We start from the raw sequence: 24,124 nt of genomic DNA, 5'->3' as shown, positions 1-24,124 counted from the left end.
CTAGATACATGAGGGTGTGTAACGCCGACGAATGTGTAGACAACACCTAGATGTGTATATCCATTACACGAACATTTTAAGTATTACCAATGGTATTACACATCAATAATAAACATGGACACAAATTAATGAGTCATATCGCGCCAGGAATGGCATATAGTCGACGATCGTAATACCAGCTCACGAAAATGACACAAATTGAAATTTGGGAGCAGCGCTCAAGCGCTGACGATACCTCAAGCTCAGATGTAGAGCGAACTGAAAACCGTCTACCGTTATTTGGTAAGATACTGTCAGCTACAGGCAAAATCAGACCGCCATCGGTAAGTGGAGTCATGTAAGTTGCATATCCATACAGCCCAAGGAATCGTCAACCGAATCTGAAAGTACCAGTGAAACGGAATCTGAAGCTGTTACAGTAGAAAGTGAAAGTGACTATACAACCGCTGAAGAAAGCAGCAGTGATTATGATGATGATTGGATACGGTTGCAGTCAATTCGCGCCAATAATAAACAATCGCCAGCTTCATACGCAGATTGGAAATTATTACCCAGAGCGTGGGATAGCGTTTTCTATATATCAGCAATGCATAATATGGAAAATAGAGAACAACGATTCTTCTACTGTATCAAAGTACAACATGTAAACGAACGCATATCACGTGCAAGTGGATTGGGTAATATAACCATGTACACGCCGAAATTCACACTGAAAGCGGGTGAAGATATGAAGTTACCCACGCCGTTGTTCATATGGCGTAAAAGAAGACTTACCCTGCCATATGGGCAGTTGCAACATTACTCCATAGAAATTGAACTGTGGAAAACACATCGCATGAGAATCAACTCGCTACACGCATCGCAAAGAATAACGTTCCAAGAAATAATTGAACGGAATTCTAACTTCAATATTACATTGAATATGCACATACCCCAAGTTACCAGAGAAGGTACTGTAAGGGAAGAGGAATCTGGTGCCCTAACTGAATTGTCTGAACGTAGGTACCCAGTACATAAGATATCAGTGTTCCTACTACTAGAGGAGGTGTTCGACTTCTTCTTTGTGTTTGAAAATTGGTGGTTTACAATGTCACCAGAACTACCGGATGCCGTTAAAACGTTGCCAAAGACTTTAAAGATATCGGTACCTACTGCAATGGGCAGCTATAATCAAAGTAGTACCACCGAAGCCTCAGATAGTGCATACTGGTCAGCCCCGGGGACATTTAAGTTCCAAGGCACCCTGAGACAACTGAAATATGCGTCCTTTACGACCAAAGTTTACTGTGTCCACAAGACAAGGTTCTTTGTCAAACCGCCAGCGCTATTAGGTACATGTGTACTATCACTAAAATCAGTACAGGAACTACCGCTAGTACGTGGTGTAGTGAAGAAACTAACACTGGGTTCGAGGAACATGTTTAGCGGTACCATACAGGGCAATATCAGATGTTGTATTAAGAGCGCGTCCATAAGCTTTTTTGAAGATTTGAAAGTAAGACCAGCACAACCAATCACAGGTTCCGCGTTAATTACACAACTTGATTGTAGGTGCCACTACCTTGTGGTTAGAGTACTGAGATGCGCAAGCCTACCTGCCTCTAATACAGATTCAAATACATCGGATCCCATGGTCAAAGTTAAGTGGGATGGAATTGTCAACTGCACCGGCGTAGTGGAGTCAACAGTGTCACCAATATACAACCAGAATATGTACTTCCCAATACATCTGGTGGATCACCGTGAGCTGATTGACCCAGCATTAATCAAACACAGCCTACCAGTAGACATGTCATCAAAGGGGCCTGTAATGGTGGAAGTATGGGACCACGATGAAACATCTAGTGAATTCCTAGGGTCAGTGGAAGTGTCGTTGTCAAAACTGTACACTAACGGTGTAATGCAGCGAAGAAGCCTTGTTGACGGTATATTCAGTGCCGGATCGTACGAACCTGAATTAGATGATGACGATGATTTATCTAACGAGGAAATGGAAATGACATATACAGGAGATGACGCATCAGAAGTCCCATATAGACGTCATATGACACGAGTTTATGAAGCTACCCTGCCGCTTACAGGTGCCACCGTGGCATCGCGAGGAAGAAAGCCTACAGTATCAATGGAAATGTATATACTGCCTCCTATGCCCACCGATCTCTACATACCGGATGAAGGGAAGAAGGTCATGCGCACCGATATATACCGTGATCTAAGTAGAAGGTGGAATAGAGACTTTGATGCTTGGCAGGTTGCATACTGCGACAAATATACAGCAGCTGTAAGTTCAAGACGGTTCACATGCGTCACAAAGTGCGCATCAAATGTACATGAAGATATGCAATCGGATCTTATACCGCTATGCTGTTTCGTGAAACCCATACAAGTTTATATACAGCTGTCACCACCGGGAGAACTCATGCACTGGATATCTAACTTCACTTTTAAAGAAGATAGTATGGTCAACGTAGGCACGAAATTGTTAATAGAATCATGGCAAATGCCATCAAGGTTTGTACTTACACGAAAAGGTGGTTTACATGACAGAGCATTACTGCTATGTAGCTGTTTGCTTGGTCTGGGCTATGATGCCTACGTATGCAAAGGGACACTCGACAACGGTAAGAGAGAACACTGCTGGGTAATGACACGACATTCCGATGGAACTGTCACCTTCTGGGAAACAGCGAATAAACGTATGTGGCATCTGCCGCAACGATGGAAGACACAGATACCAGTAGAGAAAAACAAAGAAGACAAGGTCATGGAAACAGGAAGTTACCAAGAAATAAATCCAAAACAAGCTGAAAATGTGAATAATCAACCTAAGCATGTAATGACTAAAAGGAAACAAGCTAAACGTTTGATGGATTGTGAGATTTATGGAAGTGACTATGTAGCAGATGTGAAAGTTGACCTCCACTCAATATTCAGTGGAAATGAGTTCATCGCAGATGGCAAAGTATCATTGCCGAAACATACCACTTTCCTAGTAGACAAACAGCAATATGAAAAGGCAGCACGCAGAAGAAGTACCTTCGACCCCAAGGCGCATTTGCTAGTAGAAGGAAAGACGTTGGTGCATCTACCTTATTCAACAATCGAGGTAATTTTTAATGATAAACAACTCTGGGGAAATCTACAGTTCCAGCATCCAGGATGTATCACTTATGACCTTGAATTAAATGACCAATGGAAACCATTTCTTCAGGCGCCTCCAGTAAATACATTTATGCCAGATGTGCAAATCACTGCTCCGGCACCTTCTTCAGTCTGCGGAGCTACTGCAAAAGAAATATATGGAGATATAGTAGAAATGATTGAGTTGATGTACGCCCAAAAAGGTCGTGTTGCAAATGTGGCAAAAGATCAACAGATGGATGAACGGTTGGAATCGTTGATCGATCTGTTGGAGTTCAGACAAAGATTGGATCCTCAGTTTGATCCAGGGATGCCACCACATCTTAAAGGTTGGAGTACAAAAAACCAAGCTAAACCCAAGTACGTCAAACCCGAAATAAAGAAAAAGGCAGCTTTAAAAGTTGATGCAAATCAAGATATGGAAGAAAATGATGCTAAGTTACCAGCGACAGTGACTGGACATGTTGGAGGTGGTGGTTCCCAAGAGAAAATAGAACAAATGCGAAGTATGATGGAAACTGCAAATGTACTTGCTGAAGGCGTAAAAAAACAAGACAAAGGTCAGCCGACTGATGATGGTTACGATTCTGATGAAACAATGGCTTCAACAGACGATAGCGTTGATTTTAACACTGCCATTGTTACTGTACACAACAAAGAACGGACAAAGGATAAGGTATCACCGGCACAACCACGAACCATGCCCCCAAGAAGAAATGTTGGTTTGGTCGCGAGACTTAAAGCCATTGTATTCCCAGCTCCCAAACATAACGCTATGTATAATGAAGATGCAATAGTGTTATTCAAATCGCAAGCAAACAATCGACCTTGGACGGCCAAAATATCTCCATCAGGATTTCGTCTGAAGAAGCCTATGCCCAAAATCAAGGAACCTGAATTTGACATTTTCAAGGTACTGTCTAATGCTTCACAACATCTGGACATTGGCAATGTGCAAGAACATTCAGAGTATAGCTATAAATTGGATTCCAGTGATTGCATCCAACTGGAAGATGATATGGAGGTGCCCACACCGACTTCTGTAATCGAGGATATATCAGAAACATTGCCGTGGAACCATCCATTATCTGATTATAGGCAATGTATAAATCTGGCAGTTCACCTTAAGGCGCCAGTGGTAAAGTCGAAGCCTGAGCCACAACCTAAAATGGAAACAGGTTTCAATCGCAGAGTCCAAAAAAGGAAAATGAAACTATCCGAACGGAAGGGAGGATTTATGAAAAGAATAATTGGTAAATTCAAACTACAGGAGACTCCTGATGCACACGCCATGCCACAGTTCATGGTCGATATGCAATCTGTCATTAAAGAACCCAGGCTTACACAGAATTACGCCGATCACCCGTTCCCAATACCTAAAGAATACTTGATACATCAAAGTAAACAACTGTCCAAGTGGAATTGGTATTATAACATGGAAGCACGTCAATTTGCTTGGAGGCGTCACTTGCCAATCCCTCACAATCACACTTTTGTCGGCGTACCCATACACTTTTCAACCAGCGACATAAATGATATTAGGCACTTGATGCATTACAGCAAACGCTGTAAGAAGATGCTAGTACCCAACGTTGATCGTTGCGTCAACGTAGTCTACGTTAAGGTATACCCACTCCTGGGAGGAGTATTCTCAACGTGGATATTCCTAGGTTGTCACGTACCATGGAATATACAGTAAATTATCAAATTAATCGTAATATTTACATCTATATTCATTAGCGTAACTCTATGTTAAACAGGTCCAACATTTTATTAAGAGCACGCTGATGAATGTCATTGACAAAGGCGTTAGTTAGGTTCTCACCCATAGCACGATATATCACTCGATAGCATAGGCTTTTGCGTCCTGTTTCAGGATGGGTGTATTGCGATAGTAGTGTAATGTCCTCCACGTAATCTCGCGATAACTCTTCAAATATATGCCGAAATTGATATTCATCAAACTTTCCTTTGGTGTAATTGGGGCCATCGAGATAAAATGATATGTCACGTGACACCGGTGGGTTTTTGCTATACGGTTTGAAAATTCTCAGCTTACCATCCTGTGAAAATGTACTATATTGGCGCATGAATCGTTCGTCATCTTCCCAAAATTGACGAATATCAGTGATATTGCATAGTACCATAGCCAAGCGTTCCAAGCCCAATCCAAAAGCCCAGCCGCCAACAATATCCTCATTCAAATCAGTAGTATCATTAACAACAAAATGCTTCTTTAAAATGTTATCAATAATAATATTCTTAAGTTTACCGCAACCAAGAATTTCAACCCACTTTCCATCCTGCTTCACATGAAGCTCTAATGAAGGATCAGTGAATGGAAATGAAGTGTCTGCATCCCACATCATCCAATCATCTGATGCTGTATAGAGATTCAATTCCTCAAAACAACGGCGTTCTGTATCGCCTACAGGCTTAGCTACATTCCTGAATAGATGCCTTATAAGCTTCTCCAATGTACTTTTTAAATGTGATAAAATCACCGCATCATCGCTTAATAGTAATGATGAATCACCGTGTTGCCGTTTTATACGTTGGAGTTCACTACGAGTGAATATTTTTACACCGTCCATTTGGTGAAATACGGGGTAGTGCTGGGAATCTATTGTGTCTCGTCTAAAGACCTGACCTGTGCCTATTGAATATAAATTTTAAAGATCACTAACCAGAATATATGGCCCTTCTGATGCCATTTCGTAATATATTAGGAAGATGCGATGTGGCGTGCGTTGGCAACACCTTATACACGGAATGGCCTAGTTCTTCCGCGATGCGATTTATAATCTTGTTGCAATATGTGCCAGTTGGCGCATCGGACAATATAGAAGGATACGATTCCATAACATGTCTGTCAAAATTATGTACATAATCCTCAGACACATAATAGTTGTCACATGGCTTCCTACTTACATGGTCTAGAGGTACCTGTAATTCATCAAAATTATCTCTTATAGTTACAGGCTCATTGTCACATGCTATGTAGCCATAGTGACTCCCTGGTGACTCATTTTCTTCGACTTGCTCCCGAAAGAATTGCTTTATCAATTCTGCAGTCTGTCCTACTGGATTTCGTAAGTCAATATCGAGTCTACGTCCCATTTTTGACTTTATATGTTTAGGGATTCCAACATAAGAATGCAATTGAGCAGCCTGTAACGCTCCTAATAGTCGCTTATAACGCCTATGAGACGTCGGTCGAAGGAACGCGGTTGAGTGTACCGCCACGTAATTGAAAAGGGCCATTATTGTTGATATTTTTGGACCTTCTAAACCATATATAGCTATATTCCAGGTTAGTGTGTTGACTCCTGATTCCAAAAGTGTCCAAATAAAAGAAAGAATCAATAGTGGCCAGAGTCTGCACATAGTACACGGTCACAAAATCAGTCTCAGTATGATTCTATCTATTATTCAGTATTAAAAATTGTTCTATAGTGTATTCCGGCAAATGTGTGCCTGAGAAGTATATATGTGTTGATTAACAGCGTTGTATATAACGACATACGTTAATATACCCATTTACTACATTCTAGCATTTACTAAGCTAATATCGTATCTAAAACAATGAAGTTCATACTGATTCCCGTTTTTGCGGTGTTTTCAGTGGTGTTTTCACCCTCCACCATCAATGTCTTTGCCAAAACTTTGGCCAAAGAGAACGAGTTTAACGCATCCGCAGCAAATAACATTCCTGAGGATGATGTATTAGCATTTATTGAAGCTAATAATGGCGAGGAAGGATTAGAAAATGGAAATGAAGAAATAAGATATAATGTAAATGATTCTGAGTTCGACTCTGATGAAGGTGAAAAGAATTCCCCATTCGATTCAGTTAATGATGACAAGAAAAATGTAGATGATGATAATGATCGTGATTCTAAATTTATAGAAATGAACTATGATAATCAGGTTGAAGATGCTAAAAGCAGTCTGTTGGAATTGGGCGTATCCAAAGTTGGACATGCTAGACCTTCCATTCGAGCTAAAAAGGTTGCAAAGACTCCACTTTTAAGACGCAAGGCTAATGGTGATTCACGGCCTATACCAAAAAAGCGCAGTGCAGGGGGCGCCGCTGCAACGAGTAGAAGACCATCGACAAGAAGGGGTAATAATCTATCTTCTACCACAACTAACAAACCCATTAAACCTGTAGCATCTCCTGGAAACAAAAGAACCATGGGTGATAGAAATGCTGCTAGAATCGGTAGGAGGCAAAGAAACAATGGTATTAGGTCTGCCAATGCTGCCAAATCAGCCGGAAAGAAATGGACTGCTGGTTTAAGATCAAAGAAAAAAACGGATGAGACAGTAACTCCGACTAAATTAGCTGATACATCCGCTACGCCAAGTGCTACTGATGCTCCAGTTGCAAAGAAGAAATCTATCATTAGACGTGGCCTCACCGCCGCTGCTAAAGGGATGGGTGCAGCCACTGTATCTGCCGCAGCAGGTGTCGGAGCTAAGACTCTTATAGGTGATGAGCCTCTTGAAGGCGTGCTTCCAAATGGTTTATTTGGATCTAAGAAAAACAACGAAAGTGCAGATGTCGATGAGGAAGATTATGCTGAAGATGTAGATTCTGATGATTCCATGCCTAAAATGGCATCGTCCACTGCGAGGACACGTGGGCAACTTTCAAGAAGAAGAGGTGATGATTATGACGTTCTAGATGAAGATGCAGATACCGATATATATGATAGCGGCATGATTAATAGACCCCAAAGGAAGAATGCTAAAAATAGCATAGTGTTACCAGCCACTGGTGATTTATATGATGACGAGCCGAATAATAGAAATTCGAAAAAACAATTTGTATCTGAAGGACCCGGATCAGATCCTGCATTGACTGATCGTGATTTTGAAGAAGCAATGAAATTGTTGGACAAGGAGACTAATAAATACAAAAATAAGGTTGAAGATGGAAACGACGTTGAAGAAACATCTACAGGCGATGAACTCTTTGAGGACATTAAATCGGATTATGACGTAGGTATGTTTCCTAATTAAAATATATAATAATATAAGTTAAGCAGATGAACCAAAACCACGAAGACGAAGTGGCTCTGGCTATGCCGCCTCCCGTTCGAGGCTTGCGGAAAGCTATTAATAATAACAACAACATCACACCACGGTACGCTACCAGTAGTAGCAACAATAGATCACATCATAGAATCCCAGAACAAACAACAGAAACAAATTACAATCCTAACATCAATTTCATAGAAAGGTCACACTCCGATGCTAATAAAACAAAGCGCAAACATGCAAAAAAAGATTATCGACAGGGCACGTTCGATAATAGTGTGTTTAATACATCTTCCACGAACGATGAGGGAAGTGTATTTGACGGTTTGGATACCTTTGATGAAGAAAACGATTTTGATGATAGCATTGTAGAATCTCCTAAATCAACAAATATAAAGGGCGAATACATCGATGAAAGTGATTATAAAGATTATATGGATGACATTTTGTATGGTGATGATGTACCTGAAAAGTCATTCATGGATGACATAGACGACAGAGGATCTTTAGATCTTCTAGATGACAACGTTAACAAAAACTCACGTAAATATAAGTTTGATAATCTAGATCCTGAGCAAGAAAGTGAAAATGATCTACTGTTGGCAGGCTATGACGATAACGATGGCGATGATCCGTTCTACGAAGAAGAAAGTGAAGCCGATAATGAAGGAGATAAAGATTGGGTTGGTGTAAACGATGAAGATCTCGACGATGATATAGATAAGAAGCCTAGTGAGGATAATGCTATACGTAAAGATGAGAAGAACGCCGATGAATCGGCGCACAATGAACAGGGTGGGGAATATGTTAATCCAAATCATAACATGGATGATGATCCATTCTACGAAGAAGAAAGTGAAGCCGATAATGAAGGGGATAAAGATTGGGTTGGTGTAAACGATGAAGATCTCGACGATGATATAGATAAGAAGCCTAGTGAGGATAATGCTATACGTAAAGATGAGAAGAACGCCGATGAATCGGCGCACAATGAACAGGGTGGGGAATATGTTAATCCAAATCATAACATGGATGATGATCCATTCTACGAAGAAGAAAGTGAAGCCGATAATGAAGGGGATAAAGATTGGGTTGATGTAAACGATGAAGATCTAGACGATGATATAGATTCTCCCCCAACCCACGAATTACCAGAGGATGCATCAATGGATGCAATGATGCATTTGGAAGATGAAGATGATGAAGATCATGGTGAAAATGAAGATGCTGATATAAATGAAGAAATAAATGATGTTGAATCACCAAGTGGTCTTGAATACTTGGGAGCTGGATATGATCTTTTGAAGGGCAACCCGATGGGTGATACAATTATACTATTAGATCCGGGTTATAGAGCAAGTGTCGTACAAATGCATTGGCGTGATGACGCTGAAGGGCTTTCAAACAGTCGCCATTTTATTCAACCGAAGGGGGCTTGGGTGCGACCTTATACGTCATGTCACAAGGGTGAAACGATTTCAGAGGTTGCAAAGACTCAATCTCTGGATAATGTTCTATCTGCTGATGCTTCAGTATCTGCATCTTTACCAGGAGATAAATTTAAGTTTGCTGCATCAGTCAACTATAACAACATAAAGAAGGCTTATGACTCCAAGGGCGTAAATACATATGTAAGCAGGTCATACTGTTTCAATTTTGTAGCGGGTATACCGATGTCTATTAAATGGGACACAACTCAAGCTTTCCAAGCCGCATTGAAAGGTTTGCCAAAAACATTTCAAGAAGAAGGCAATGGGTTGGTTTGCCACCCCTACGACTATCTTGTTCATCCACGTTCTCAGGCGTGCAAAGAGTTAGGAGTAACCGCATGGATGCAATTTTTCACTGTATTCGGCACGCACGTTACGACTAAAGTTTATCTTGGAGGGAAGATGCTTACTATCATTGAAACCAAATCATCCCAAGAAGCTGACCTGAAAAAGAAGGGCATTGACGTAAAAGCTGAACTGAGTGTCCAGGCTGAGGTAGCAACGGTTGATGCATCGGTTAACGCCAGCACGTCCAGCCTTCACAATAGAGATACAGAATCGTTGGATACTAAAAAGTCGATGTTTGTCATAGGAGGTGATATATACGGGGACGGGAATACTATCGTCTTCAATGACTGGGCTGCTACCGTTCCAGAAAATTCAATGCCCATAAAAGCTGAGTACACCCCGCTTGCAATGATAATGGGCCACGAATACATGAAAGCATACAATGATGCCTATCTGTTTTACGGAAAGGTGTCAGTGGGTGCCGTATAGGGTTAATGAACCCGTGTCGAAAAAAGTGCTTCTATCGATGATATATCGACTTTCCCCGTCTAATATAATCTATAAATATACATGATGTCTGTGGTGGTAGCCTGTATGTAGGTTTCTGGAGTTCTGGTGTTTGCTAAATTCAGAAACATAATAGCACGATATATCACGTAAACAAATTGTGTAGAGTATTTAAAATGTATGTATGGTTTCGTGTAAGCTATATTTACTAGTTTGAGGCACACAACATGTATCAAGAGCACTTAATTTATACAGCATCACGGTATGTAACAATCATTAGATAACACATGCGGTAATGTTAGACGTAACTAATGTATTGAGCGTTGCACCTATCGTGAGCTTGGTTAATCGCTGACCACATATCTATTTCCATTGGTTCATTAGGATAAATCGACATAATATCAGCGATGGTAACAAAAATACCTCGCATGTTGCCACAACGACCGAAGAGTTGACCAGCACCCATGGAATTCTTTTCCAGCAACACTTCAAATAATACTGACGTTCCATCTGCATTTTGTGGATAGATCCCAACGACGGTTCCGCGCGTTCCCAATGGTACTGTCTCATTGTGGTTAATGTATACTACGCATTGACCCAGTGTAATATCCTCTTCGCGCATAAAGACGGTACCTGTATGATACGAGGGTATATGCAGATTTTTGATATGTGAAACCCTTACAAGTTTACAGCTATCCTTGTCACTAGAATCCACGGCGTGCTGGTCATCATATATAGTGCTTATAGAAGCAATATCTTCATCCGTAAGGCAGTCGTATTTACCGACCACCATTTTCAATCTTCTGAATACTTGCGATTTAACATATTTCAACAACTGCAACGTCTTGAACTCAATGATCTCTGGCGTCCCAGTGAAAACGACATCCATGTTCAAGTGGAATCTATAACCTCCTTTTGCGGAATTATTAGGCTTGACATCGTTTTTCAAAAAATACTCAAACAACTCAGGAAATTTGTCGCGATAATCTGATACCAAGTTTAATACTGCACCCGAATATTGGACACCAAGTAGCAGGGTATCAGGATTAGACATCCTTGTATCAGTCAGCAACTCCTCGCTGCACCTAGTGTATCCTGGCAAGCACATAACACATCCCTTTTCTTCATTCCACAACACTAAGTTCATACCAATATCGTCATGGTACTGCCCTGTCGTGAGTAGGTGGAATACTGCCATGGCAGTTGTAGTGTCAATGCTTGCCATAGCACATATATCCTTAAAACCGTACCATACGACGTTTGTCTTAGCTGACACCACAGCTGCAATCTTTGAATTGTTTTCGAACATTTTAGCAGCATTGGATGCTAATGTTACCCGGTAGTCTGCTATTGGGAAAACAGCGCTGATTTCGTCGAAAGTGTTTCCAACACTGTGTATCGAGCCTACGCAACCATACAATGAACCTGGCATGGTACATATAACTTTAATACACGGTTTTGAATATTTTCCGTGGGTCATTTCATGTTGTCTGATTGCATTCTTTAACGCTATCATCTCGTTGAGGTTATTCGATATCGCAGCCTCTGTCTTTGACTTGGATTCATCCCTGTATACAGCGCGTTTCATCTGAGGAAATCCTTCATCGATATGCTCTACGAACCTTACAAATGTGACGATGGATCTGCCACAGATGCTCGTGTCCTGTAGGTTAATATCCAGTACCCGGTACTCGACCACCACGTTCTCGCAAATGTGATCTAACCCAAGGGAACGTGCTGTACGTACCGATGGCATATTTGGTGATAAGTCTAAACCAGGTATGTCTCGAATAATTGTGAGCAACAATTGTGTGTTTATATGTTTTGTTTCATGGCTCCTATCCTTTGGTATGGAAGGGTCCGGGCACTTGTGACTTATAACTATGCCTTTTTTATCCAATTCTTGTTTGATGGAAGTTAACATATTAGCAAGCTCCTTTGGCTTGCCTGCATATATTCGTCCATCCTTGACTGTGACATATGGTGTATGTATCGCCTCAAGCCTTCCTATGTGTTGATACGGGTAACCTACAACTACATATTTAGACCTTTTGGCACTAGCAAAATTTCTCACAGCGCCTCGATGCAGTGGCTGCTTGACCCATAAATAAATACTGGGAAAATGTGACTTCATGTGAAACACCTGGACCCCGCCTCTCTTATATGGTTCAAATGGTAATGAGTTGAGCGATGGAAACCAAATGTTATGACCACGTTCGCTGGGTGCATGATATCCCTTTTGCAACTCGTGGTTATACATCATGAGCTCTATGGGAAACGTTTGCCCTCGTTTTAGGGTAGGATTAAAGAATGTGCTGTAAGTAGTCTGGCAGTTTACAATAGAAGTGAAGGTTTCCATAGGTGATTCTATGGTTGTCCCTTTTCCATCTGCATTGTGGTAGTATATCCTCGCAACACCTGTGCAATTCCTCATTTTCTCATCCTCTGTCAGTTTGGTGGATTCCATATAGCAGAGCTTTCCAGAAGGCCCTACGACGAACTTTTCATCACCTTTGGACATTAGTGCTCCGTTCATGAGGCGCAACAGCAAGTTTGGCGGGACTATTGGAAGAAGCGTGACCCCTCCCCATTGTACGTTAGTATCGTCCATATCAATATCAAAGTGCTCCGGGTAATACTTCCGAAGTGGCGATTCAGTGTCAGTCATCAAATTGCCAAACACAGTTGGTAGGAAATGCGCTGCTGCAGGTGGCATGACCATCATTAGCTGCTGGAATGGAGTCACCGGTTCTGAAATTTCAAATTTTAACTGCATTACTTGTGAGAGTGTTGTTGCATTGGCAGGGCAATCTCGGGGTCGGTTACCACCTCTGTCGTAAGATTGCTTCATCCTCTGAATAAAAAATCTAACATCGGAGAGTAGTGGAGCATACTTGCATCGGAGGTACCAGTTCCAAGAGGGTACACCTCTGTAGTAATAGTACATCACCCACTGGATGCCTTCGAGGTAGTCTCGTACTACTTCTGGTATGGTACATGGTGATGATTCGGTATCGGAACTCTTTGTGCTTTTATGTACGATCACATCGGATGCTATTCCCATTTTAGCCATGTAGTAACGTGATCTCCATTCAGCAAATGATTTTGGCTTGCCTTCGTATTTAGCTCTGAATTCCGATGGGTCTGTCATGATACAGCAGTTAGCCACATCAATGACAGTTATTTCCGTCTTCCCGCTTTTACCATTACGCTTGGCTTCGCCTCTTCCTGCATCTGGGCCACAGTGCAACTCGTCGGTTATACGACTGGATTCCCGTTTAACCAGCATATTTAAGAAGTGCAACAGGTTAGTGCAATTTATTTCACCACAACCTGTGACCAGCCATATATGGCCATTCGGGGATGACCTGTACCTTTCTTCTAAATATCGTGAATATAATGTTATATATGTATTGAGTCCTCCATCTGTTATTTTGGCAAATTTACCGTGTGGTAAAAAGTCATTGCCCATAAACATTGACATTAGTACGAAATCATCCACTACCCTATCTATTGTTCTAGGCTGCCTACGTAACTCGGGTGAAATAACCATATCATGCAGTATGTACTCCCTCAATATACCAATATGCAGAAATATGTAGTCATTCATATTCATCATCATCCTTGAGTTCGTCTGTTTGTTGAAAAAGTAGACTTGTTCACGTAGCAGGCATACATAAGGCTCATGCGTAGCCAGTGATAACATAATAAGATCAGCATCTAGACCATATATACAATGCGATATGTATTGCGGAGTTCCCCCTGCCCTTGCAGCATCATGTCTATTGGACTTATCATTTCTTATGTATTCCATTATTTTATGTTCACCTTCTCCGGGTACGTCTGAACCGCTTACGACGATTTTCAAATTTTTCCAAGCCTTGTTTTCATGTATCATCATGTGGGCAAAGAAGCGCAGTCGTACGGAAAGTCTTTCCATGAACGGTGTTCCTGGTGTGATTTGTATGGGATCGAATTTAAAATTAACATCACCATCCCCATCCGATGGCTCCTTTTCTATCCCATTGTTTTCTTGTATAGTTTGAAATACCACTTCATTCTTATTACTGTCTCTAGCACTTCTGAAGCGCCTATCACGTTGTTGCATAATTTTAGCTCTCGGGGCAACTCCATCAATTGCTAAATATAATAGCTTACGCGGTCTAACAATCTTGACAAGATTATTGATGTACTGGAATATCAGGACGAATATATCCTCTTCACATCGTAATCCCTGGCTCAGCTCCTCTATGCTGTGCGAGCAGTTATGGATGATCCCATTAACATCCAAGTAGAGGTTATCGAAACCATCTGGCACCGAGGACGTTTCATATTGGTCATCCGACCTTTCAATTGACTTGAGAAGGCGGAAGGCGTCATCCTTCTCCGCCACGGATCCTCTGTATGTTTCGCATATAAGAGGATACCGCTGCGCGAGCCATTTAAAAAATCCGGGAACTCCCATATACACAATGCGATATGTCTACTGCGCACTTGAAGCTATTTTTTATAGCCAGGTTGCCTTGTTGGTGTGTGGCTGAATGCCCCGTAGATCTCGTACTATATAAAGTATGGGAATTTAATGTACATATTTAACGTTAGATAACAGGATAATATATACGTGTATATGTGTAAAATAGTCGTACTACTCGATATTAAACTCCGTTGAATCGCTTCAATGCTGACTTAACAAGTCGCTCCGTATGTGTCCTGGGCAGGTAACTATCAGGCCATATCGGCTCGTACATAGCCACTGTCAAGAAAGCTTTGTTAATGGCGGCGTATATGTTTGCTACACATTCACGTATGTGCTCATGTGAAGTGGATCTTCTTTTATCCTCTCGTGCCAATTGTAATTCCAATTGCGTTGTACGCATCAGTTGCCTATGTAACATCTTTTTAATGCTATACATAGTTGTAGGTGTGCCTACTTTCTTTATTCCGATCTGTTTCTTTACGGGGAAATATCTCTGCAAGGTGTTATCATGCCTGGGTAGATATATATCTTTATTTTCCCTTGGCGGTCTGAATAATGCAGTGAGCCCTTCTTGCGACTCCCAAACATTATGTTCCATCGTGTTATCTCTAATAGGTATATGGTTTTCGATATATAGTTCAAGACGTCCCAGTTCATCTACAACGGATTTAGTTAGCGTAGACAGTTCATGTATATTATCCTGGGTGGTTTCCTGTTGTGAGATGCGATAGTACCTTTCGATAACATAATTCAGCACATCGTGTAAGCACAACTTGCATTTGTTGCCGTCTGATAAGGAATCTTTCCATTCATTAACCAGGGAGGACACATGTTGATATACGGGATCACTGCTGTCTAATTCTAGTACACTTTGCAAACATCTGTGGTTTAATATGCCATTATTATCCGCAGGCAACTTCATCAGTAACTGTTGCATCTTCGGTATTAGGCCGTGAGTTAACCCCTTCCCCGTTTTTGTGCGATATGTACATGCGGTTATATACAAGAGTGAAAGGAATTCACTTGCATTCCTTAGTGCTTTATCCGATAAGTTATCAATGTTAACAGCTTCCAGAAGATGATTCAACACTTCCTCAATGTTAATTGGTTGTGTATCACTTATTTCCTTGGCTACGACAATATCCCTCACTAATAGAGCCGTTATTTTTGACAGCTTTGGTGTCATGCTACTAGTCTTAAGGCTTAGCACTAATTTGAAGGCATGTTTAGCCATATTACTGTGTAATCCTGGGTTCCAATATATTCGCTGTACCAGATTGAACAAACTGTCCTCATTATCCACTATGGCAAATTGTAAACAGCGTTCCAAAATATTTTGCAGTTCTTTAGCTACATTTTTAAGGCTTGATGTTTCATTGGCATATGCCATTTTGTTCAATATTGCGACTATGGTGCTGATATCACTGACGGTAACCCTGTCGTTTCCTCCAGGAGTGTTTACGTGCTTCCAAACTGGTGGTTCTGAATCTATATTTATTCTGTGACACAATTCAATCCCCAACATTTCAAGAAGTGTATCCAGCTTGGAAGGCCCAAAATTGTCGACTTTGCCACCTGATGTTATATAGTCCATAAGGGCTACTGCATCCTGTTTTATATCGAACATATATGGGCACAGCCTTGCTATACATTCCACTATAGTGATGATCATACCGTTTGTCATCATCTTTAAGGCATTAGATGTTTCATTTATATCCGATGTAATACCTACACGACACATAAGCGTATTAACCAGGTTGGACAATGACTGTCTACTATATGGCGGTATATGATTGTGTTCAGGCATAGATCCCAGTATATGAAGCATATCATCGATTTTATATCTTTCTGAAGCCTTTCGAAAACTAGAGCTCAGGAGCTCGTCTGCGCGTTGAGTTATCATGCCATCAGAATTCTTCAGGTACTCCATTTGTGTGACATTAATGATAAAGCGACGTAGTTGTGACTTATCCATTAATACAATACAGTTGTCTACCACATATTGGATAACCGCGGAGACTACGATCTCATTTTGTATTTTATATTTCATGAGCACAGTGGGTACGTGGATTAGATCTGAGGGTAAAATATCCTTCAGACGTACCGTACAGGTATGAACCAAGAAATCTATCATTGATGGGTGCGTTACATGACCGAACGCATTCAGAAGTTCGATTAACATACCACTTTTAAGTACTTGGCCTCCATGTTTTCTGAACTCCTGATTTATATGTTGCGATAATATACCGATTTCCTTGGAAGGTTTCCTGAGCGCGGCAATGCAAGATATGCAGTGGATTATTAAATTGATATTGTCAGTGGAATCGAAATCAAATTTACGTGACGAAAGCTCGGCAGCCACAATGTCTAATAATCTGGCGTATGTATCCACGTACTTCATACATCGTAGATATACAAGAGCATCCATTAAGTTTATCAATCTAGCAGTAGTATGGTGCTTAAGAGTTGGCGGAGTCGCTGCCGGTGGATGTTTCACTTTTGTAATGAAATCGACATAGTCATTAATCGTCGTTGCATCATCATCCAGAAGGGAGTCCAGATTAGTCTGAAATGTTTGAAGGATTGATTCCTTTTCATATAGCGAAACAGAAGCTGGCTTCAAATCCAAAGGTTCGGGATTAGGGTCACTTTCTCTGTCAAAAAGGTTACGTATAAAAGAGAAGCGCCTTATGGAACAGGGTAGCCGCGCCTTGGAAACGTTAGCATAATTCGATTGCGATACGACGCGCCGCAGCATGGAAACGTTGTATCTTTGCGCCATTATATCATGTGCGATATGTAGAACATAAATGTGTGACATATACCAAGGTGTGTAAGGATAAACGACGTGATCACATTCGCATTATCAAAATTAGTGAATTTAAGTCAAAATACCAAAGATTCCTGGAAAGTGGAGTTCTGCCGTGCAGAATTTAACCACGTACAACGTGGTCTTTGGGTCGCCCATTTGATAGCTCCTTTGTGTTGGTAGCCATGTAGGCACATGACAATGCCCGTGGTTTTTCAAAGATGTGGGTTTGTTTAAATCGTCTTCATATGAGTTCTTGATGATTTAAATGGCAATAAAGCCCCTTGTGCGATTAGTAGTATACTTGTCCCATGTTGTCGACAATTTTTGTTATTTGAGGGTGCAATCCATTATGCACATTCGTACTGTTGAAGTAATCTGGCACATCATGAACCATTTGATTTGGTTCATAGTGCTTGGTTCTGTCAGTATTTAATTTCTTTGGGTCCAACATCTGTGTTGGCATGATGTTGTTTTCCGGTAGGTACATATCAATATTTCCGTTCATTTCATATTCATTGTTCATCATACCATCATATCCTGGCCATGTCATTGATATGTTGTTTGGTATGTCCTTTGCGGTTTCGATGTTAGATTCATCGGGTCTACTTTGTGATATTTTACCTGTATCACATGATGACCTTGCAGTGCGTTCGCTATCTTGAGGTGTTACGTAAGCTTGTGGCAACACGAGATCTGGTACTTTGTGTTCGCCATCATTGTATGGAGGAGCTGAGTATGACAAATGGTCGGGTATGCTTTCCGTTTCGTTTAGGGTGGTGGTCATTGTGTTTTGTGTACACAAGGAATCCTGGAAGCATGGGTTTTGAGTAGGTTGGTACATGTGGTAGTACGGCATGTAACAGTTGTTGTTTTGTGCGTCGCCATTTTGTTTGTTGTCTTCGGCTAGGTCGCATACTGTCAATGGTGCATCAAGTCCATTGGTAGCATAGTTATCCATACAAGGCATGCCCATCCAATCAACGTTTGTCATATTATCCCCTGGCATGTTTCCATACATAGGGTTATACATGTAATCCATTTGTGCGTCATTGTAGTTCCAATCGTGAGCTTGTCCATAGGGCATTTTTTGGTTTGCTGAGAAATTCTGCCAATTGTGTGGTATAAGGGCATCGCCATGCGGCCCGAGTGGGCCGAATGCTCCGTTTTGCATTGGGAGTTTATTATCAGATTCGGCAAAGACGTTGTAGTATCCAGTGAATGAGCCCTCGGTAGATACGCTGTGGAAATCTGGCGATCCCATTTTGTTCCCTTTGTAGTAATCCACCTGATCACCTTTCCATAAGTTGTTATTTTTATTGTTGTTCTTCCGAGCGCTTGAGTTACCAGTGCTTCTCCTTTTCTTTGAATTCTCCTTGGTATCTGTTTTTTTAACTCTGGTGAGTGGTGCCACTGTATCGGTCTTGCCATAATCATTTTCATTTATTACAGCACTGAATTTCATATCATTTCTTGAAAGCCTGGTACCCGTGGCTTTGTGCAGTAGTCTTGGGTTAAAGTTGCCTTGTATAAGGCTGTTAGCGAACATTTCGGCTCTGTTTTTCGCTTCGTCGTTTCCTACCTTTTTGCATGACCATCTGGCCCTCATTTTGGCTCCTGTGTTGTTGACCCAGTCGACCCTCCATTCCCTAAGTATTCTATCACGTGTGAGTGACACTTGGTACACTCCGACGTTTTCGAAGATGGTTAGGATTGGTGGTCCCTTTTCTGGGTACAATTGGTCAAAGGTGGATCCGTTAAGTAGTTTGGCAATTAGGTTTTCGGCTCTTTGGTGTGCCTTTGCGTTACCATACTTTTTGTATGATATTCTCTGTTCCCGTTTGACGTCATTTTCAAACCATTGTACAATGAGTGAGCGTTCGTTCCTATCCACTATTATGGATGGGTTAGTAGCAACAACTTTCTGGTTGTAGGTTACCGGAAGGATGGGTTGCTGCTGTAGGTGCTCTTGGTTGAATGACTGTATTTGGTTGTTGCTGATTTGCAGGGCCTCTCCCTCAAATTTGGCCACCGTTGAATTTGTGCAACTGTTATAGAGCGATGCTTGTGAGTCCAATGAAAGTTGGTTTTGCAAAGGGTCGTTAGGGTCAATGGCTTGAGAGTTGTTGTACGACCAGTTGTTTTCGAGGCCATAGAAGGCATTATATTGCGTACCATATCCATTGACCTTCTTGTCACCATCGAAACTTAATTCGGACCTTGCATAGTTAGTGTTTAATTGACCAAATGATGGCTGGGTTTCAATAGACGCCAAGCTCATCAGGTTGGTCTTCCCGTCTTTGTGGGACGTGGGTAGTGCAGATAGTGGGTCTTCCGATGGCAATTCAGAAGATTGTAAACTTGCATACCTAGTTATATCATTGTTTAATTCCTCTGTACCTACAGAACGTGGTACATTTGAGGATTGATGAATAACCGTGTTGCTGTCTAGATTGACTGGAGCTGTATCCATTCTTGTGTTCCAATGCTATATCACTGACACAGAATGGATACGTAACTTGGAAATGTTGCCTCTAAGGCCTAGAAGAAATAAAATCCACCACGAAATAGAGAAGTATATTATCCAAGAGATGTTGTCATGTATGTCGGCCAAAGAAGATCCTTGTAAGATAAAATACGTACACCTTGCGATGTACCAATTCAAATAGTGGTAATTCTGTTGCAAAGCGTCATTCAGCACCGTTATTCGTTGCGAAAGTCGTAAAAACAGTGTCTCTGTGCTTGCAACAAGTTGCACACAAGAAAAGTACCTATTCCTGAAGCAAAAGCTTTTTACCACCTATAACACGTTGTTTCCCTTCTGTTTACAACGATTTGGTGTTACACATTGCATAGGAACGGTCTGTCTATGTAGTACATGTTAGACAAAAGAGGCGGATGCACCTCGGGTGCACAAATACGGACGCGTAGAATGCGTATTGAACGCGTTCCGTGGGTGTCTAGCCTAACAACACCGGCCTAAATGATATAATCATATAATGGGACAGATGTGTATGCCGAGTGACTTTCGTCAACTGACACACACTGCGCACACACCATGTGTAAATGCTTTGCCGGTGTTTGTCCATCTTGGGGCAACGTGATGTGATTCATCGTGTCTACGACGTTGTGTTATAGTATTCTAGTATCTATTCATCAAAATGTGTACTTATTGTATGTCTATTTTATCCATCTTTTGAGATCACACGCAGCCTTTTGGGTATGTTTAAGCAGTATTTCGCTTACACATTTGTTAATTACTATCTTAACAGGATAAAGCATTAGCAATCATGTGTGTATCTGTGTGTTGTTTTGATATAGCTGATGTCTAGAATATTATTTCATTCACCTTCTGCGTCTCATAACCTTTGTCTACACATGTGTCTAAAGATTGAACAGTTACTTCGTTTCTCACTTGATATGACGTTCAATGGCTGTATATAACTAACTGAAAACATTTACATTCATTCCTGTCGCTAAATTCCCGCAATGTGATCTACTTCAGATGTGTAACATAGTCGTTGGATGTCTATATAAATCTGTGTTGTCCAGGCAGTCTGCGCCACTAGATATAAAAGTTATGTCACATATATGTTTAGTTATTGTATCTGTGTAAGACCTCTTGCATGGCGTGCCATAATCATTAATGTATGGTACACATAAACTATGGATTACCATTAAACTAATAAATGTACTAATGCAAGTTTATTATTTTAATGTCTAAAACACTGTTGAATTTCACTCATGTTGTTCTTCTCTATCGCAAGGTACGCTCGATATGGCTCGAGTAAAGGACGTGGCCCTCTATTAGCAAAATTTGCTCCTATTGGTTTTAAAAAGGGTTTCGGTGCCGTTGGTCTTGGTAGACATACTAAGAAAGGTTTGTGTGCCATGGCATCATACAGTTGTCTACAGGATTCTTCTTGATAAACAAGATGCTGGTACCAAATTTACATGTACCTGAACATATGGACCCCGAGGTAAGTTTACTTGGTTCCATCATATTTACCACCAGCTCAAACCATATGTTTCCCCAAAAACAATCAAATACCTCGAGGATAATAAATGAATGGATCTATATAGTACCCAGTATCTTAACACTGTGTGTTAATGTCATTGAGTCTTTAGGTATACATGTTTAACTAGTTCACTGTATGTTATATACCAATGCATTATATAGTGTTGTTGCCAACGGTCATATTATGTTGATAGCTTATTGCGATATAAGGTTCAGCAGTATATCTATCCCGACGTGTTTTTCCTTTTCTAAGGAACTATATTAATCACCTAATAAAACCTACGTTTTTTGAGGCTTGCGCATGCTTTTTTAACCTTTTCTATAGTTACTGTCTCTTTAAAGTCAGCAATAGTTTCTTCGTCCTCTTGCTTCATTGCTGCTTCTAGTATATCCACCAATATGAAGACACACTGGCTTGTGAGTATGCGGTTTGCTTTAATTTTAACTACTGGCCAGAATTCCCGATAAGGTTTTAGGGATTCCAAGGTCTCACCTGGCTTCTTTATTAATGATTGGATGAACCGCAGGGTGTCACTGCAGGATTATGTAATACGTATGCAACGACTTACAGGTTCTGGAGAAGCTTCATCTCATCATCGACGTCATCCCTCAGGACGTCGACTACTGAGTGCAGTATATCGGCAGAACCGGACAGTTTGATTGTTCCCTGGAGTATTGCGCACGCGCTTTTGTTTTGGATGACTTCCTTTAGCTCTATGGTCGTGAACAGATCTGTTAGTAACGGTAGGACGTAGTCACGCAATTCCCGTTGCCTAGTTTCTAGATTTTTCAAGCTGGTATGCGATTCGATGTCCTTTGCGTTATCTAGGATCGATTTGATAAATAGGTGTGCGTATTGATGCGATAATACCTTACTCAGGTCATCCTGCAGTGGCTTGATCAGGCACTCTATTGTCATCTTCGTGTCATCGGTGGCCAATGCGGCCTTAATAAGGAAACCAACGTTTACAGAGTTATAAACGGCTTCTGGGAAATCCGTTTTCAATGCTTTCAGCATTGTTTTCCTAGCCTTTTTATCGGCGTACCCATATAGGTCGCACAAAACTGTGTTACCGTTGCGAGTAGAGAGCAGTTGACCGAACACTGGCAGTAGCAAAGAGGTCACTTCCTTTTTATCATCACATAACCTCCAATACATATAAACTATATCATGCGATAGTGCGGCGGTCAATTGCGCCTTGTCAACCATTTTCAGTACCGAGCTCTTCAACATCTCGACACAGGTATCCTTAGTCTCACTATCGTTTATTGTTGTTATCAGCTGGTTTATTGACCCACACTGCTCGGCCTTCCTTAGGGATTCCTTGTCCATCACAAAGTGGTTGGATAGGGCATAGAGCCTTAGTATTTCCAGCTGTTCCTTGTTCCTTAGCTTCTGGTATATCACGTCCATGACGAGCGACCCGTATCTAGAGAAGAGCAGTACTTTGTTTTTATCATTGAAGAACGACTGCCGTAGGAATGCCTTGGCATCCACGTTACAGTAGTGGAAGACCTTGATGAGGAACCTTGCGCTGTGCACGTTTAGGTTAAGTAGTGAAAAGTCCTTCTTGAGCGATTCGAATATGGACGTGCGTACTTTTGTATCGCCGTATTTCAAACATGCTTGGAGCACTCTAGATATGTGTCTTTTATTAGCGGTCTGCGTACATATAACATTACAGGGTACTACTTACCACACTGTAGTTGTCGGCACCGATTTTCCGAATCAACTCGGCTATAGTTGTTTTCACGGTATCCTGCTTCTTGTGATCAACTAAGAGTCTGCTATATATTTTATTGATTTCCTTTATCATCTCTTCTTTTGACTTTTTCACTTCTTTCTTCACATTAGGTTTCTTGGTAGTTTCCTTTGTGGATCTTTTCTTAGCTATTGGTTTCTTTCCTTTTGCCTTATCGAGCTTGGCCTTTAGTGTGACAGGTTCCTTGTTACGCTTGCGTTTAGCGTCAAAGTTGACCACACCTTCATTTAATGTATCATTATCTTTCTTGCTCTGGGTTTTACTGGCTTTCGATAACGCCGTCTTTTGTTTCTTTGGTGGCGTTTTGGGCTTTGATGACTTCATATTTGTGCTTTTAGGTTTGCGGCTTGATTTAGGGCCACCGGATGTATTTTTACCTCGGAACTTGCCCTTAGAGGCTTCCCCCGGTCGCTGTATATTCAGCTTCATTATTATTTGTTTATGTAAATAAATAAAAATAACACCTAATTACCAATCATATCGATGTGTAATATATTAATGGATATTGAATAGGTAATGTAAATTCTAAGGTTGCTGTTTTCCCTCCAGGAAAGTTTGGGCATGACAGTTGCCTGATATATGTCA

General features: G+C 41.1%; 8 protein-coding genes across 8 annotated transcripts; 3 read left to right on the top strand and 5 right to left on the bottom strand.

Moving 5' to 3' along the window:
* Positions 1-68: 68 nt before the first annotated feature.
* On the top strand, positions 69-4,900 carry BBOV_II007180 (uncharacterized protein). Its single transcript, XM_001610186.2, has 2 exons — positions 69-323; positions 359-4,900. Exons 1-2 carry the CDS (start codon positions 189-191, stop codon positions 4,838-4,840), a joined length of 4,617 nt encoding a protein of 1,538 aa, XP_001610236.1. The 5' UTR covers positions 69-188; the 3' UTR covers positions 4,841-4,900.
* Positions 4,818-6,751, bottom strand: BBOV_II007170 (putative phenylalanine-tRNA ligase). The gene is made up of 2 exons (XM_001610185.2): positions 5,829-6,751; positions 4,818-5,791 (listed from the first exon to the last, which is right to left on the bottom strand). The coding sequence occupies exons 1-2, from the start codon at positions 6,526-6,528 to the stop codon at positions 4,878-4,880; spliced, it is 1,614 nt and encodes a 537-aa protein (XP_001610235.2). The 5' UTR covers positions 6,529-6,751; the 3' UTR covers positions 4,818-4,877.
* On the top strand, positions 6,678-10,496 carry BBOV_II007150 (mac/perforin domain containing protein). The gene is made up of 2 exons (XM_001610183.2): positions 6,678-8,152; positions 8,188-10,496. The coding sequence occupies exons 1-2, from the start codon at positions 6,727-6,729 to the stop codon at positions 10,452-10,454; spliced, it is 3,693 nt and encodes a 1,230-aa protein (XP_001610233.2). The 5' UTR covers positions 6,678-6,726; the 3' UTR covers positions 10,455-10,496.
* A 234-nt stretch (positions 10,497-10,730) lies between these two features.
* BBOV_II007140 (XRN 5'-3' exonuclease N-terminus family protein) lies at positions 10,731-14,987 on the bottom strand. Its single transcript, XM_001610182.2, has one exon. The coding sequence runs from the start codon at positions 14,935-14,937 to the stop codon at positions 10,771-10,773; it is 4,167 nt and encodes a 1,388-aa protein (XP_001610232.1). The 5' UTR covers positions 14,938-14,987; the 3' UTR covers positions 10,731-10,770.
* Positions 14,988-15,084: 97 nt separating this feature from the next.
* On the bottom strand, positions 15,085-17,809 carry BBOV_II007130 (uncharacterized protein). Its single transcript, XM_001610181.2, has one exon. It carries the CDS (start codon positions 17,768-17,770, stop codon positions 15,128-15,130), a length of 2,643 nt encoding a protein of 880 aa, XP_001610231.2. The 5' UTR covers positions 17,771-17,809; the 3' UTR covers positions 15,085-15,127.
* A 27-nt stretch (positions 17,810-17,836) lies between these two features.
* Positions 17,837-20,494, bottom strand: BBOV_II007120 (AP2 domain family protein). Its single transcript, XM_001610180.2, has one exon. It carries the CDS (start codon positions 20,229-20,231, stop codon positions 18,051-18,053), a length of 2,181 nt encoding a protein of 726 aa, XP_001610230.1. The 5' UTR covers positions 20,232-20,494; the 3' UTR covers positions 17,837-18,050.
* A 963-nt stretch (positions 20,495-21,457) lies between these two features.
* BBOV_II007110 (Mitochondrial ribosomal protein L27 family protein) lies at positions 21,458-21,838 on the top strand. Its single transcript, XM_001610179.2, has 3 exons — positions 21,458-21,638; positions 21,674-21,738; positions 21,774-21,838. The coding sequence occupies exons 1-3, from the start codon at positions 21,503-21,505 to the stop codon at positions 21,825-21,827; spliced, it is 255 nt and encodes an 84-aa protein (XP_001610229.1). The 5' UTR covers positions 21,458-21,502; the 3' UTR covers positions 21,828-21,838.
* Positions 21,839-21,962: 124 nt separating this feature from the next.
* Positions 21,963-24,030, bottom strand: BBOV_II007100 (pumilio homology domain family protein). Its single transcript, XM_001610178.2, has 4 exons — positions 23,474-24,030; positions 22,346-23,439; positions 22,060-22,310; positions 21,963-22,024 (listed from the first exon to the last, which is right to left on the bottom strand). The coding sequence occupies exons 1-4, from the start codon at positions 23,966-23,968 to the stop codon at positions 21,972-21,974; spliced, it is 1,893 nt and encodes a 630-aa protein (XP_001610228.1). The 5' UTR covers positions 23,969-24,030; the 3' UTR covers positions 21,963-21,971.
* Positions 24,031-24,124: the final 94 nt, after the last annotated feature.

The sequence above is a fragment of the Babesia bovis genome, chromosome 2 (genome assembly GCF_000165395.2).
Source record: "Babesia bovis T2Bo chromosome 2, whole genome shotgun sequence".
NCBI classification, from domain to species: Eukaryota; Apicomplexa; class Aconoidasida; order Piroplasmida; family Babesiidae; genus Babesia; species Babesia bovis.
Note: the sequence above shows the minus strand (reverse complement) of the source record. Positions and strands in the feature narration are given on the sequence as shown.

What these genes read in the sequence shown, in the direction of transcription:
- BBOV_II007140 (XM_001610182.2), bottom strand. Translation starts at nt 14,937, where the DNA reads ATGGGAGTTCCCGGATTTTTTAAATGGCTCGCGCAGCGGTATCCTCTT.
- BBOV_II007110 (XM_001610179.2), top strand. Translation starts at nt 21,503, where the DNA reads ATGTTGTTCTTCTCTATCGCAAGGTACGCTCGATATGGCTCGAGTAAA. An exon ending in TGGTAGACATACTAAGAAAG is followed by an intron (nt 21,639 to 21,673) that starts GTTTGTGTGCCA and finishes AGTTGTCTACAG; the next exon opens with GATTCTTCTTGATAAACAAG. An exon ending in CTGAACATATGGACCCCGAG is followed by an intron (nt 21,739 to 21,773) that starts GTAAGTTTACTT and finishes ATTTACCACCAG; the next exon opens with CTCAAACCATATGTTTCCCC.
- BBOV_II007120 (XM_001610180.2), bottom strand. Translation starts at nt 20,231, where the DNA reads ATGGATACAGCTCCAGTCAATCTAGACAGCAACACGGTTATTCATCAA.
- BBOV_II007150 (XM_001610183.2), top strand. Translation starts at nt 6,727, where the DNA reads ATGAAGTTCATACTGATTCCCGTTTTTGCGGTGTTTTCAGTGGTGTTT. An exon ending in TAAATCGGATTATGACGTAG is followed by an intron (nt 8,153 to 8,187) that starts GTATGTTTCCTA and finishes TAATAATATAAG; the next exon opens with TTAAGCAGATGAACCAAAAC.
- BBOV_II007130 (XM_001610181.2), bottom strand. Translation starts at nt 17,770, where the DNA reads ATGTCACACATTTATGTTCTACATATCGCACATGATATAATGGCGCAA.
- BBOV_II007170 (XM_001610185.2), bottom strand. Translation starts at nt 6,528, where the DNA reads ATGTGCAGACTCTGGCCACTATTGATTCTTTCTTTTATTTGGACACTT. An exon ending in CAGAAGGGCCATATATTCTG is followed by an intron (nt 5,792 to 5,828) that starts GTTAGTGATCTT and finishes CAATAGGCACAG; the next exon opens with GTCAGGTCTTTAGACGAGAC.
- BBOV_II007100 (XM_001610178.2), bottom strand. Translation starts at nt 23,968, where the DNA reads ATGAAGCTGAATATACAGCGACCGGGGGAAGCCTCTAAGGGCAAGTTC. An exon ending in ATGAAGCTTCTCCAGAACCT is followed by an intron (nt 22,311 to 22,345) that starts GTAAGTCGTTGC and finishes ATAATCCTGCAG; the next exon opens with TGACACCCTGCGGTTCATCC. An exon ending in ATGCGCAAGCCTCAAAAAAC is followed by an intron (nt 22,025 to 22,059) that starts GTAGGTTTTATT and finishes ATAGTTCCTTAG; the next exon opens with AAAAGGAAAAACACGTCGGG.
- BBOV_II007180 (XM_001610186.2), top strand. Translation starts at nt 189, where the DNA reads ATGACACAAATTGAAATTTGGGAGCAGCGCTCAAGCGCTGACGATACC. An exon ending in GCAAAATCAGACCGCCATCG is followed by an intron (nt 324 to 358) that starts GTAAGTGGAGTC and finishes ATATCCATACAG; the next exon opens with CCCAAGGAATCGTCAACCGA.